This window comes from Danio rerio, chromosome 9 (genome assembly GCF_049306965.1).
Source record: "Danio rerio strain Tuebingen ecotype United States chromosome 9, GRCz12tu, whole genome shotgun sequence".
In the NCBI taxonomy this organism is placed as follows: Eukaryota; Metazoa; Chordata; class Actinopteri; order Cypriniformes; family Danionidae; genus Danio; species Danio rerio.
In genome coordinates, this window is record NC_133184.1 from 14,627,152 (window position 1) to 14,641,892 (window position 14,741).

General features: G+C 35.5%; 1 protein-coding gene across 3 annotated transcripts in view; it reads right to left on the reverse strand.

Annotated features, from left to right (window-relative positions):
- Positions 1 to 14,741, reverse strand: part of nrp2b (neuropilin 2b) — a 138,011-nt gene that overhangs the window by 79,220 nt on the left and 44,050 nt on the right. For all 3 annotated transcript variants that reach the window (XR_012384922.1, NM_212966.1, XM_017357663.4), the window contains 1 exon segment: positions 1,197 to 1,424. Coding sequence is in view for 2 of the 3 variants with exons in the window: in NM_212966.1 (NP_998131.1) it covers positions 1,197 to 1,424 (228 nt within the window). In the remaining variant the exon portion in view is untranslated.

Sequence of the window (14,741 nt, forward strand, 5' to 3'; positions counted from 1 at the left end):
GTGGTGAAATATTTGACTGCGTGTCACTGAATATCAAACGACTTAAACGATGTAACTAAAGAAATCTACACTGTGCTGAGCGAGAGCGTTTCTTACTGAACAGCGCATCATTGATGATGTAAGCGTGCTCAGCTGAGTCTTGTATAGCTGTAAGTGATGTAAGCTGAGTGTATAGTGAGTGGTGGCTGATGGGGGAGACCGGAGGGTGAACAAGGATGTTTCGGCCCAGTTCAGGGCAACTGTGCATAGTGTGAGTACACCCCCAGTGTACTTTTCTTGGCTTTTAAGTAAAATAATTAAGTATTGCAATAAATAATTTTTGCATTTCTCAAGTTAACAGTTTATATATAATCATCACATAACATTAACAAGAATGATTTTATTACAGTAAATTTTGAAAACTCCACTACTAACTGGTGAACCTGATGATCTAGAGCAAGCCGAGTTATTAAACTACACTAAATACCCTGTCATGTTTTAGTCGACACTTATAAAGTGTCTGATTAGATGTGCGTGTTCAGCACCACAACATGAAGCCAATCCCAGAGGCAGAAGGACGAGGGTGGGGGCAGAACGGGGGTCTAGGGGCTGAAGCATTAATAAGACAGCTGGGGAAAAAAAGAGAGTATTCCATAGCGCTCTGTTCCAGACAAGGATTAAATCCTATTGCAGTGTTATTCACGCCCCATTTTCACTTTCCTGATAAAGGTTACCATGGCTGCTGTTACCCCCGTCCTCAGTCTCCTCTGTGGAAGAATACGGGTGCCGTGGCTTTTTGGCCCCGCCTGACGCAGATAAGGCAAAGCAAGGCCCTGGGCTCCGCTTTCATCTGCCAACGCTCAATACCAAAATAGCTCCAGCGGCAGCCGCAGTAACAGCACGACAGCAATGCACACCGGCAGAAACGCTGGCACAGTGGCCGACCGACGGGTGCTGCGTGTCACAGGGTAAGAGCCAACAGCTGTATAGACTGGGAGATCAACCAACCAGATGGCCCATAGTGTGACAGTGAATGCTATGCGGATTAGAAATCATTAAGTGACCAAATTATGTACGGCAGACATGCAACGTACTGATCTCAAAGCAGACAATGAGGTCAGAGAAAAAAAGCAATCCTCTTAAAGTCACGGGTGGTCTGGACTTTGGAAAAGCGCGGTCTAATCCGAATTCTTTGGGATTACGGCATCTCCACTCACCCTGCGGGAGGCCGTCCCACACCTCCAGCCAGTCGTACTTGCACTCGCCCTCCGAACCCTGCAAGGGGTCGTTCTCCAGGTCAAAGGTCAGGAAGGTGAGGGTGACGTCCATGTGAGGCGGGACCACGATGATGAAGGTGCACTCCAGGTTGTGCGGGTATTTGTCAGGAAAACCAGGTGACTCGATCACACCTGAAGGGCTGGTGAAGTTTCTGGAACAGTCGGAGCCTGGAGGAAGAGAAATCAGAAAATAAATGAGGACAACACGCCGAAAAATTCCTTATCTAGTCAAGAGTAACAAGCTTATTTCTAGCCCATAAGTTGTATTGATCTTGTTTTAAGAATAAATTGTAAAAATATTGGGTCCCATGGATTTTTGTTGGGACAACATGAAAGAATTAAGTAAAAAATGTCAGTGGTTCGAACACAAAACCATTAAGTTGTCCCAAAAAAACATCAGGAATTGTGTTGTTTCAGCTCATTTTAAATAAGAAGTTTGACCAAACATTAAAAAATGCTGTGTTTCACAGAATAGATTTGAGTTGAGACAACATGAAAGAATTTAATTACCATAATAGTTTTTTACAAAGTTCATTGGCTTAAACACAAATCTATTAAGTTGTCCCTAAAAACATCAAGAATTGTGTTGTTTCAGCTCATTAAACAAGTAGTAGTAGTAGTAGTTCAAAAGTAGTAGTTCGAAGTAGTTCAAACAAATATAATATAATTTTTTTGAGTCTAGATTGTAAAAAATGCTGGGTTTTACACAATCGATTTGAGTTGGAAAAATATAAAAAAATTAAAGTTATCATAATAGTTTTTACAAATTTAAGTTGATAGAACTCAAAACTATTATGTTGCCCCTTAAAAACATCAAAAATTGTGTTGTTTCAGCTCATTTAAATTAGTAGTTTAAACAAACATTACTTTAAAAATGCTGGGTTCCACAGAATCGATTTGAGTAGAGACAGCATGAAAGAATGAAGTTAACATAATAGTTTCACAAATGTATGTGGATTGAACACAAAACTATTAAGTTGTCCCTAAAAAAACATCAATATTTGTGTTGTTTCAGTTCATTTAAAATAAGTAGTTTGAACAAACAGCAAACATCATTTTTTGAGTGTGTCAGATTCATTTGATTATTTTGTTCATTTATATTTTTTCGCACTTAGTAAAGCTTAAAGTCGCTTATTGTACATGTACATTTAGCTTAGTTACAATCAGAGACATCATTTAAGACCAGTCTGTATTTTAAGACTTAAAATTAAGCCATAATAATTGGATGTTTTAGCCGTAATTAATCTTGGTGTGTGCATATTTGATCCACAGTAGAGGTGGAATACGTTTACATCATCTTCCATAGGGGAATCTGTAAAGTAGATTTAGCTGACTAAAATGTTATGAAATTTAGTCGACTAAAAATAGACTAAAGCTAAAATGATTCAGAAGACTAAAATATGACTAAAATTGAATTTTTGTGAAAAGACAAAGACTAAAACTAAATCAAATTTGCAGTCAAAATTAACACTGCCCTAGTGTGTGTGTAAATGTGAAAGTGTATGGGTGTTTCCCAGAACTGGGTTGCAGGTGGAAGGGCATTCGATGTGTAAAACACATGATAGATAAGTTGGGTCATTCTGCTGTGGCAACTCCCCATGAATAAAGGGAATAAGCTGAAGGAAATGTAAGTTCATTCAATTTTTAATTTGAATAAAAATTTGTGTACATGCATGTCAGATCTTGATTTAATACATACAGTAATCTTGTTTTAAAATTTAAATGCTTAAGCTCAAATTAAGACAGAATAACATATAATTTTCTTACTGCCCTGGCAGATCATTAGTCTCATTTCTTGTCTGTATCTTCTGAAATCCTTCATTTATTTCTTATATTTAGATCGTTATTTATTTATGAATTTTTTTGCAGTAAAGAAACTAAAACGCATGGTTACGTGCAAGACTTGATGCGATTTGTATTGACCAAAATGTCAGCAAGTGGACTTGTTCTGGAGGGGCAAGAGCAAGCACATTACTTGCTTTCTTGTGTCAATCGCACATAGAGAAAGAGACACATTCGGTTAGCTCGCTGAGAAAAACATATTGACGGAAATGAAAACGGGAACATTCATCAAGGCGAAGCTTTAAATCTGTACTGAAAAACCCTTCATCTGCAAAAGTGCTGAATTAGAATGATTTCCCATCCCTGAAGCTGCTGTCAATATTGCTTTAGCAGTACAGTCGGAGATGACGCTCAAGAGTTTCTCATACTGCATGTGTGCGCCTGATGAAGGAGAGGTTTTTAGTCTAACAGACACAAATAGAGAGTTGGGACAGCACTGAGCGAGTTAAAGTGTCATCTTAGGACATTACGTTATATAATACGCATCTCTGCATAAGCATATTTAATATTTCAGGCTCTTGTAAAGATTAGATTTTAAAATAAGGTTCCCTGAATTGACTTTAAAACATCAACAGAAGATAACTATATACCTGCATATTCATCTACATGCTACTCTTAGCAGTGTGGGTTGTGTTGGGATGTTTGCCAACACTAAACTGCTATTAGCTAGGTATTTCAAACTTCTTTTTACCATAAACAAAGAAAAAAAAGTACTTTGCCCTGAGTGTACTCATTTCTTTTACTTTAAAGGGAGAGTTCAACCAAAAATGAAAATTCACTCACTATTTACTCTCCCTCAAGTTGTTCCAAACCTTTATGAGTTTCTTTCTTAGTTGTTGAACACTAAAGAATGTATTTTGAAAAAGGCTGAAAACCTGTAACCACTGACCTCCATCGTTGGAAAAACAAATAGCATGGAAGTCATGGACCACAGGCTTCTTTTCAGCTTTTTAAAATGATATTTTGAAATTTTCCAGCTTTCAAAATATCTCATTGTGTGTTTAACAGAAGAAAGTTGAGAAGTAAACAGAGGGAAAATGACTTTAGAATTTTTAGTTTTGGGTGAACTATCCCTTTAATTGTCCAAAAACTGAACATTTGTAATTGAAAATTTCCTATGTTTAATAGTAGAAATAAAAGTGTTATAATGCTTTGCAATAATGATGGAATTTTAATTTGAGGGTGAACTATCCCTTTAAGGAGACGAAACTAGAATAAAACTATAGTTTTTTTTTTTACCACAAACCTATATAGTTTTATATTGCTTCTTAGCCTGGGTTGGCTTTGTATTACGAAAGTTAATGTTGCTCATATGCTAACACATGCACAGTCATGCTTCACCTTCAGATGTGACACATGTCCTACACGCCAGCCTTTGACACAATGCACAGCACGTTCGTGTGTAACGCCACCTCTTCAAAGCAATGCGGAGTCACAGCCATCATACTAATGCACAAAGGCACACACACATACACAAACTTTAACACTTAGTGTTCTTTTCCTTTGCATGGAGCATCTCGGTATGGCTCACTTTAGTGTGAATGACACTGGGTACTTTTTAGCACCACCTTAGTTGAGATTGCAAGCAAGCCATACTGTTACTAAAATGTTAAATGTTAACACTTGCCAATTAATGATTGTTTGGAGACGCAGGACACCAAAAGTGCTGGATTTAAATAAGTAGTTTCACTTCATTCAATGCTAAAGTATCGATACCTACCTATCTTTATGTGCATTTTGGATATGCACATAAAAAATGGTTAATGGAAACGCCAAGATGCCCATCAATTTTGAAAATGTGCATTAAAAATGTATGCACATAACTGAGTAGGATAAACATTTTATTCGATAAGAAAAGAAGCACATAAACTACGATGGAAACACTTTTACTGTAAAAAATCCAGTGTGCGCATTAAAAAAGTCATGTGATTTTGTTTTAAGAGGTCATGTGATGATAAAAGTGTGTGTGAATAGACAAACTAGCAGGCTGAGGACACTGTAAAACATCTGAAATGTTGTTTTGGACATTATAAAATGCCATAACCATTTCAATATTAGTGTTATTATATTATTAATGACCTCCAGAACTGTTAAGAGAGTCTGTGTTCCGCGTCTCACACCTTTAAACATCACCACGCCTTCATTGCGTAGCGACATTTTCTTCTGAGGCACAAGTCATTTATTAAATAAGGAAAGGATTGACGCAGCTTCTCCCACCACAGCAAATTCATTTTTCACTTTTGATATTTGGAACCAGTAAATCAGAAAGAGACCATTTAGTTTGAGTTTTTGGATGGAAACGCTACATTATTTGCATGTCTTTTATGCAATATTCTAGTTTTAAGCATAAATTTAATTCACATCTCTGGATGGAAACATAGCTACTAAAGTCTTTTCCTACCAAATTGTGGCAATGTGATTGTAGTGATAAATATTTCAAGGTTAATTCTCTGGGGTTTTTATTGTTGTCTTTGCACATTTACAGTGGCAAATAATTAGTTTACCTAAACATAAAAACTGTATTATTGATTAGTCACTCTCCATAAGACTTGGTCATCTTCAGAACACAAGTTTCGATATTTTAGCATCCTCCATAGACAGCCACAGTTACATAAACTTACCATGTGACTTCAGTGGTTCAACAGTAATCTTAAGAAACTCCAAGAACACTTTTGTGCCACAGAAACCAAAAAAAAAATAAATAAATAAAATACAACTGTAAAAACAACTTTGTTTGCCAACATCTTCTACCTCATATTCTGAGAGAGCTAAAAATATCTTAATTTGCGTTCTTAAGATGAACAAAGATATTAGGGAATTGTCATGGGGATGAGTAATAAACAACTGAAAATTTCATTTTGTGCAAACTAACCTTTTAAGGATTCTACTTCGAATTAATTTTGTAACACAAGTCTGTGCTTTAATTTCCTCTATGCTCTATTTCCACTGAGTGGTACGGTATGGGACGGTTTGGTTCAGTATGCTTTTATGGCCGTTTCCACGGTCACAAGGTACCAAAAAGCGAACCAAACCATACCACTTTTTGGGTACCCTTTGCAAAGGGTACGTAGCATGCCAAAAGGGTACCAAAAAGGAGAGCTAGACGAGCAAGTGGACACTATTGGTTTACAGGGATACATCACTCTCTCCTGCAGCAAGCCAGGGGAATGAAAACAAAGAAAGCGCCATTAAAAAAAGGCTGAGGCATTACACCGTAATAATATATACATATAAAAACGAGCCATAGTCGAACTGACCATGGTACCCTTTTGGCGGTAAAAATGCAAGCCTCATAAAGGTGACGTGTACCGACTCGTACTGTACTGTACTGCTCATTGGATCATTAAAGCATTGGGCCATTAGAGTTAATTTTAGGAGTTTGAAACTATTTCCCAAAGCAAAATTTTTAGAAACTGCTATTGGTTTGTTTATTACATAATTGGTGGATATGGCTATGAGACTCCAAAATGTTCTCTTATTCAATTTCTCTATTTAACCGAGACCAAACAATCACAAGCAATCACAAAAAAAAACACAAAAACTGAATAGCTTCATATAACAATATGTCTATAATCCCACTCACTCTGAAGTGACAGTAAACTGCAGTGGAAAATTAAACCATGCCAAAATACAGCAAACCAAGCTGAGCCGAGTCCTGCTGAGCAGAGTCACACACACTGGACAAAAATCCATACATGCCGTCAAACCACAAAATCCCACACAATCCTTGCTATAACCTCAAAGGTTTCTCAGTTTGAGCCATAGGAAGTGACACTTGCATTATTTAAAAACTCAAAGTACAGACAAGAGGGAAAGCAAAAGCGTTTGAGGAGCTGTTGACAGGAGCTGTGAGGGTAACGGATCAGAGAACAAACGTTCAGTGATCTGAGACTCTTAACTCTTCAATAACTATTTCTGCGCTTGCAGAGCAGCTGCAGTGACAAATGTGCTTCGCATAACCTCAAAATCACCAATGCACATTTACCAGGACTGATTTCTTCCTTCACACCTATCATATCCTTACATGAAGCTATTTAAAGTAGGGTAGTTTAATGTCTTAGGGCTTCATGCCAGGTCTGTGACCCCAGGTGGACGGGTTTGGACTTGCCCTTGAGACTAATAGACATGCTCGGTCATGCACAAGAGTGAGTCTGAGATTTTAGCCTCAGCGCCGACTGGACGCCCACAGAGAGTGGAGGACGTTGAGGTTTAGAGGTGTAAGGCTACATAAGGCTACAAATTAAACTCCAGTATCTGCCCTAGAAGCACTTTTTTTGTGCAAAAAATAGCAAATGTGGCATGGAAAAAAGTCCATTTTATAGTTAACAAGGCAAACCTTGAACTCATGTGTGGAGCTCCATTCCAACCAAATACAAATTTAACCCCATGTTCAAACCAATCTATACAAAGTGGGCTCATTTACTGTTTACAGCTATAGATTTCCATTAAGCTATATACAGATTACACAATCACATACTTTTAGAGAGCAAACAGGATCACAGATACATATTAAAACCACTTCAGGACAACAAATAAAAGTATCTGTGATTTCTCCTAATTGCAACTAGTGATATTTTAAAAACATTGTATAAATCCTGCAGATTTTATTATTAAAGAGCCCCTATTTTGCATTATAAAAGATCATATTATGGTTTTGGGGGTCTCCAACAATAGGCTGATGTACATGCAAGATCAAAAAACACTTTTATTGTCTTATAATATGCATTTATTTTTACCTAATTATCCCAACGACTCCCATATGATTTTTGTGCAAAGCTAATCTGCGGTGATTCATTCAAGACCCAGTTTGTTGTGATGTACTTATCGACGTTGACATGTTCAAGCAAAAGATCCGAACCCAACAACATTTATTTACTCAACTCTGAGTCGACCATTTCATTTGGCTCTTTAATGTCTAGATTTTTAGTTTTCAAGTTAGTTATTTCATCAACTTGTTTGTGTTTTAAAATGTGTACATATTTAATAATAAAAAAAACTAAATAAAAAAGAAACATTTTTTGATAACAACCTGAAATATAGTAAGCATAAAATAGTAAAGTTTTCTATCCATGAATTCTTCTACAGAGCAAGTTAATTTAAAATCACCAAATTTACTTAGCATTACACTGCCAATAATAAACAGTTCCTAAATTTAGTATCACTGGTGTTCCTTTTTTTCTGATGTCATGAATTGTTTTATGGGACCTTAATCTCTGCTTTGTCTAATTTTGATGTACTCTGCAGCTTAACAGGATGACTTTTATTGACATTTTAGTAGTTTGAATCATAGACATTATATAATTAAGTATCTAAAGTAACAGAAAAAAGTACTGGCAGTTTATTACCAGGTTTTTGTACCATAATTTACAGCCCCAACCCAGAAAAAAATATCATTTCTAACTATTAAAAATGTCAAGAAACGTAACTTTTTCAAAGTGGGCTCATTTACTGTTTACAGCTATAGATTTATATTAATCTATATACAGATTCCAGAATCACACTCTTTTGGGGAGTAAACAGGATCACAGATACATGTCAAAACCAGTAATAAATAAATATTTCTTTTCATTTCTAGATTTTTAATTTAGAAGTTAGACATTTATTTGTGTTTTAAATGTTAATATTTATATTGTATATTAAATGTACATTTATATGTATTTACATCTATATTTATATATATACGAAAAAAAAGTTAAAAGTTAGACATTAAACGTTGTTATAGGAAAGATCAAAGTCCCACAATGTAATTTAAAAGCATAAATAAATGAAAATAAAAATAAAATCCAAGGCTGTGTTCGAAATCGCATACTTTCATACTATATAGTACACTAAAAACAGTATCCGTGCGAAGTAATGTAGTATGTCCGAATGCATAGTATTTGAAAAACAGTATGCGAGAAGTACCCGGATGACCTACTTCTTCCGGCAAGTTTTTGAAGTACGCATCCGATGTACGCTACGCTATCCCATGATGCCCCATGAGAGAATTCATGAATGGGAGATAAGCGATCCAACTGACATGGGTAGGTCAAGTGATCATGACAAAATGGCGGATGTAATACATCCGAGTTCCATTCATACAACTTTTATTCATACTGTATAGTACACATTATTCTTATGGTCGAGAAGTAAATTTAAATTCAAATGCAGTACCTACTGAGTGGTAGCCGATTTTGCATGCAGCCATAGTTTTAAATTACAAACATGTTTGTCACGCCTGGGCTCTCTCAGCAAGGCAAAGGATCGCAGAAGGTATCTAACACGTAGATTTATTGATAAACATGCACATGAAGGACATGTGAAACACAGGCGACTCAGGAACGGCATGGGGTGTTGACAAGGATGACCAAGAGAATACCGGACAACGATTAAACAACACACATGACTATTAATACACATGACATGATGAAACTGATAACACACAGGGCATGAACAGGTGAAACTGATGAACATAATGAAATTGTGGGAAACAGAACAAAGGAGCACATGGGAAAGGTGAAAACACTGGGGCCTAACATCACCGCTCGCGCCTTTAACAGAAGAGATAAGGAAACAAGTTGGAAAGGCCAGTGAGAAGCTTTTTTTGTAAAAGATAAATTTACAATTCTCATTAAAAATACTTTTAAATATTAGCTTTTAAACAACTGCAACTTCATATCTTACTTTTGTAGCTTCAAATCACATAATTGCCCGTTAACAATATGACTTTATCTTATAAACTGCACCCCTGCAGCTCAAAACGACCATTACACTAGCAACATCAAAGTCATACATATGTATATTTGATTTCTAGAAATCTATATACCTGCAATGCATTGTGAGTTATGTGTTTTTATCATTTATTAACCTTAATCATAACAGCTCCCTTATTATTTGTCTATTCTTCAAGGTCAGAAACAGGCTCAGATTGTCCCGCTGACAGCTGAGTTAATCAAATATTTTTAGGAAGTCTAAAATGACAGACATGGGTGCCTGAAGTCCCCTAAATAGGGTGTAGAATGGCCTCTGACCGTGCACCCGCTCAATGAGGACAGCGCACAGGAAATCAGCCTCTCTGTCTGGCACCCTGGCAGCTGAAAAAGAGACGGGTCCCAAAGAGACAGCAGGTCAGGGCTAATGTTACACTAATACAGCACCATACATCTGTTCAAGACTGGTGTGTGTACATGTGCGTGCGTCTGAAAGTGTCCGTCTCGCATCCTTATGTGTTTCCATTAGCACCTGCTCGTACACGTCACCCTTCTGAATGCCGTATTCTGCCTTTGCTTATTGTTTCTCTCATCTGCAATGCTCAGCGATATAAATAACGCATTACATACTGTCTGTGTTGGTGAAACAGCTCTAAAACAATTCCCCAGCACATCCCGACACAATGACAGGGACTGATCCTGCAATCTTATTCCTATATATTTTTATTTTTTTTTAAGCAATTGAGGGGTCTAATCTAAAGCCTTCATGGTGAGTTTTCTCATCACAAACATAGATCATGATACAGTGTAAGGCTTTTTAAAAGCAAATTTAATACCGCAGATGATACTTGTTTAGTTTTAAGCATCAATTTAGCCTCAGATGTTTCTCCTGAATGAAACTGAAGTGCTTTAATATCTACTAAATGTGGGGAGCAATAATCCCGAATTTGATTTGAAATATTTTTACTTTATATAACAGAGCTATTAGAGTAATTCTAGTTAAAAATACAATATAAATAAAAAATAAAATAAAATAAAATAGACCATTTTCACATATCCAGGTTTCTCAGTAGCTGAAGGCGTCATGGTTGGATAAACAGTGAATCGGAGAGTACAACAAATAATTATTTTACAATCATATTTGTTCAAAATAATAAGAGAAAAACTCCATGATGGTGTTATCAAGACTTTCAGAAAAACAATAAAATAGTGTAAGACTGATGACGACAGTCAGAGGAGAGAATGACGTCAAATTTACTCTCAGCCCAAGAGGCTGCATTAGAAACACCTCACATAAGCGGTAATTAATTTTTTGTAATTTGACGCAAAGATGATATAATACATTCATAAATGCATATAAATGTTCATGCTTTTTAAAAATCAAATCATTAAAAACTTACAAGGATTTAAGAATATGATGACCGTTAAACGTGTCATAACAGTCTTGTGAAAAGGCTCCATAATCCTATATTTTTGAATACAAAAAATGTGACAAACCTAACAAATTTTAGACCTTTTTTACACCCCTTTGTCTAGAAGATACAACTGAAATATGAAATTTATCAAATTGTTTTGTTCATTTATTTTACAACTTAACTTTTTTTTTTCTGTATTTATTGTAAATCACTTGAAAATTCTGAGTTTCTCTAGTTTTACCAGATTGACAAGGTGTGAGTTTAAGTAAAATAGTGATATTTCTTTTATTTGATAAAAGTCTGATAAAATTTGGAAATGATGTCATTCAGAGCTTTATTTTATTATTTTTTTTTCAATCATCAATTACTCAAGTAAATATAATTTCAATTATTTATTGTATTATTGCTGTAATTGATTACAAGAAATATTTACTATAATGTTTGATTTAAATTATTTATTTAATTTATTAATTTGACACATTACAATTATAAGGTTTTATCTGACATTTTTGTCAAAATTTAGTTATTATTCTAGTTATTAATTTAGTTATTATTCTAGTATTTAGCTATTATTTAGTTATTATTTAGTTACATATTCTTATAAAATGACAACTTATTTACATTATGGGGTGTTTCTTATAAGTTGTTTACATTTTAAGACTTTTTATTTAAAAACACAAATGTTTGTTGGAAGGGCATCTGCTGTGCAAAACATATGCTGGAAAAGTTGGCGGTTCATTCCGCTGTGGTGACCCCTGATTAATAAAGGGACTAAGCCAAAAAGAAATTGAATAAGTTTATAAAGTAAAAACAGTTGAAGTCAGAATTAATAGCTCCCCTGTTTTTTTTTTTCTCCACAATTTCTGTTAAACGTAGAGACAATTTTTTAACTCATTTCTAATAACTGATTTGATTTTATCTTTGCCATGATGACAGTAAACAATATTTTACTAGATATGTTTCAAGACACTTCTATACAGTTTAAAGTGACATTTAAAGGCTTAACTATGTTAATTAGGTCAACTAGGCAGGTTAGGGTAATTAGGCAAGTTATTGTATAATCATGGTTTGTTCAGTAGACTATTGAAAAAAAATATAAAGCTTGAAGAGGCTACTAATTTTGACTTTAAAATGGCTCTTAAAAAATAAAAACTGCTTTTATTCTAGCCGAAATAAAACAAATAAGACTTTCTCCAGAAGAAAAAATAATATCAGACATACTGTGAAAATGTCCTTGCTCTGTTAAACATTATTTGGGAAATATTTAATAATAATAATAAAAAAAACTTGTATTATTGTAATTAATTACATTAAAATTTACTATAATTTACTATAATTTAAAATTACTTCAATCATTGTCTATTTAATAGCATTTTTTATATCATTAATAAATGTGTCTATTTTATTTTTCTTTTGTCATTCCATGTTGTTATCCTCCATTCTCTTCTACTGTAATCCCAGATAAACAGTTGCGTGGAAGCATTACTGGGTCAGATGAGCTGTCAGACAGCCTTTACCCTGCAGTGGTAACATTCTGCATCACTACAGCTTGTTTCAGAGCGTACAGTATATTCCGTTGCAACATACGAGACCCTGCCAGTCCCGCGGTGACCCCTCATACTCATGCCACCTCAGACAGTATGCTAGACCCCTGCTGAGCCGCTACTGCACTGCATGAGTGACCCCGACGCCATCAGCCTTTTTTTGTTGGCTCTCATTAATTCATGTTTGTGAGCATGGTAAAAACAGGCGTCCCACAGAAGGATGGGGAAACTGTTCCCCCGCCCCTCTTCCAGCAGGGGAAAGCCGCGTCTGGGCCGTGCGTGGCTGGATCTGTCTGTGGCCGGAGGGAAATGGGGCGGCTGTTATTAAGGAACGTTGCTGGGTAGAATAGGAATGTTTGTCATGGATGAGTGAATGTGTGCATGAGTGTGCGTGTGTAAGAGAGATTACAGTAATATATATGTGAGGTGTACTGGCATGCAATACGCATATATGAGCTTGCTATGAATATTTATATGGCAGATTCCTACATTTTAGAATGTCAGGTGCAACTTTATTATTACCTTAGAATTTTGTCCTAAAGGTATATGAAATTTGTGAATAAAAACAACAGTTATACAGTAACATATGAAAACTAAAACATTAAAATTAACAGTTTTACCATATTGGGTCCATTAATAAACCCAACGCAATAAGGAGCAAGACATGTTTGACAAAATCTGTTGCTATTTTCAGACCAGCGCAACTCTTATTTTCACGTTTTGCACCAGTTCTTTAAATTTCAAATCCATTTGCGCCACTTTGTGCACTTATGGGTGTGCTGGTCTAAAATAGAGGTGTGTTAAGGCACATCGAAGGCACGTTACTATTTTATGGAACTGAAGTGGACCGCATCATTAACCAACTAAAAGCTTGTCTAAAGTCCAGCGCAGAGCACGTTAGTTATGTGCCTATGTGGGTTACACGTTGCCTAATACACACAGGATGTACAGCAATACACAAATATCTTAACATATGAAAAAAAAAATTAAGGATTAAAATATTCCAAAAATTATTATTTTCTACATAAATATAAATATAAAAACCACTGCCTCCATGCCCCCATCTCAGGGGGCGTTTTCAGTTGATTCATGACAATTTTCATTTGTATAATGTTGCTAATATTAGCAGTATTATTTATTATATTCATTTTTATATTTGTTTTAATAAAAGCATGTTTAGATTTGTCCACCTGTCGTGTTTTGGAGACGTTTGCATCACCATATGGGGCATAAAAATAAGATTTGTGTTTGGATATAACTCTCACACTTCATTATTTTTGTTGATTCACTTGCTTGAACTGAATTTAAAAATAGTTTTAAAGCTAATCTGTGTGCTTAACAAACAAAATATGTAGGCTGATGGATGTCTTCAGTTGAGTGCGTACAATACTGTTTCCTTATTCACAAAAGTTAAGGAATAAGATTTAAAGAGAAATAAAAGTAAAGAGGCCGAATGGAGGAGGCTCGTTCATTATCCTTGTGCTGCAGATGGTCTGTTTAACTATTAGTGAAGTATTCAGTGAAGCATTCAGCTTTTCCACCTACAAAGTCCACCATGTAATTGGCAAATGCGCCATGGCACGACACAACTGACTCTTAAAGGGAATGGGAGATGATAATCTGATTGGTTTAATGCACGTTGTGCTAAAAACACACCCATAACTCATTAAGAAGCCTTATTTTTTCTCTGAAACAAGCTGTAGTGATGCAGAATGTTACCACTGCAGGGTAAAGGCTGTCTGACAGCTCATCTGACCCAGTAATGCTTCCACGCAACTCTGTTTATCTGGGATAACAGTAGAAGAGAATGGAGGAAAACAACATGGAATGACAATTTTAAAAAGTCACGTTAACCATTTACCGGAAGTGTATCGGTATGGGAAGAAACACTAACTGTGCATATACACTATAAACAGTTGTTAACAAAAAAAAAACACTTATTTTTTTTTAATTTTGCTGGGTTTCTAACATAAATATAGCACATTTCTTTCTTTG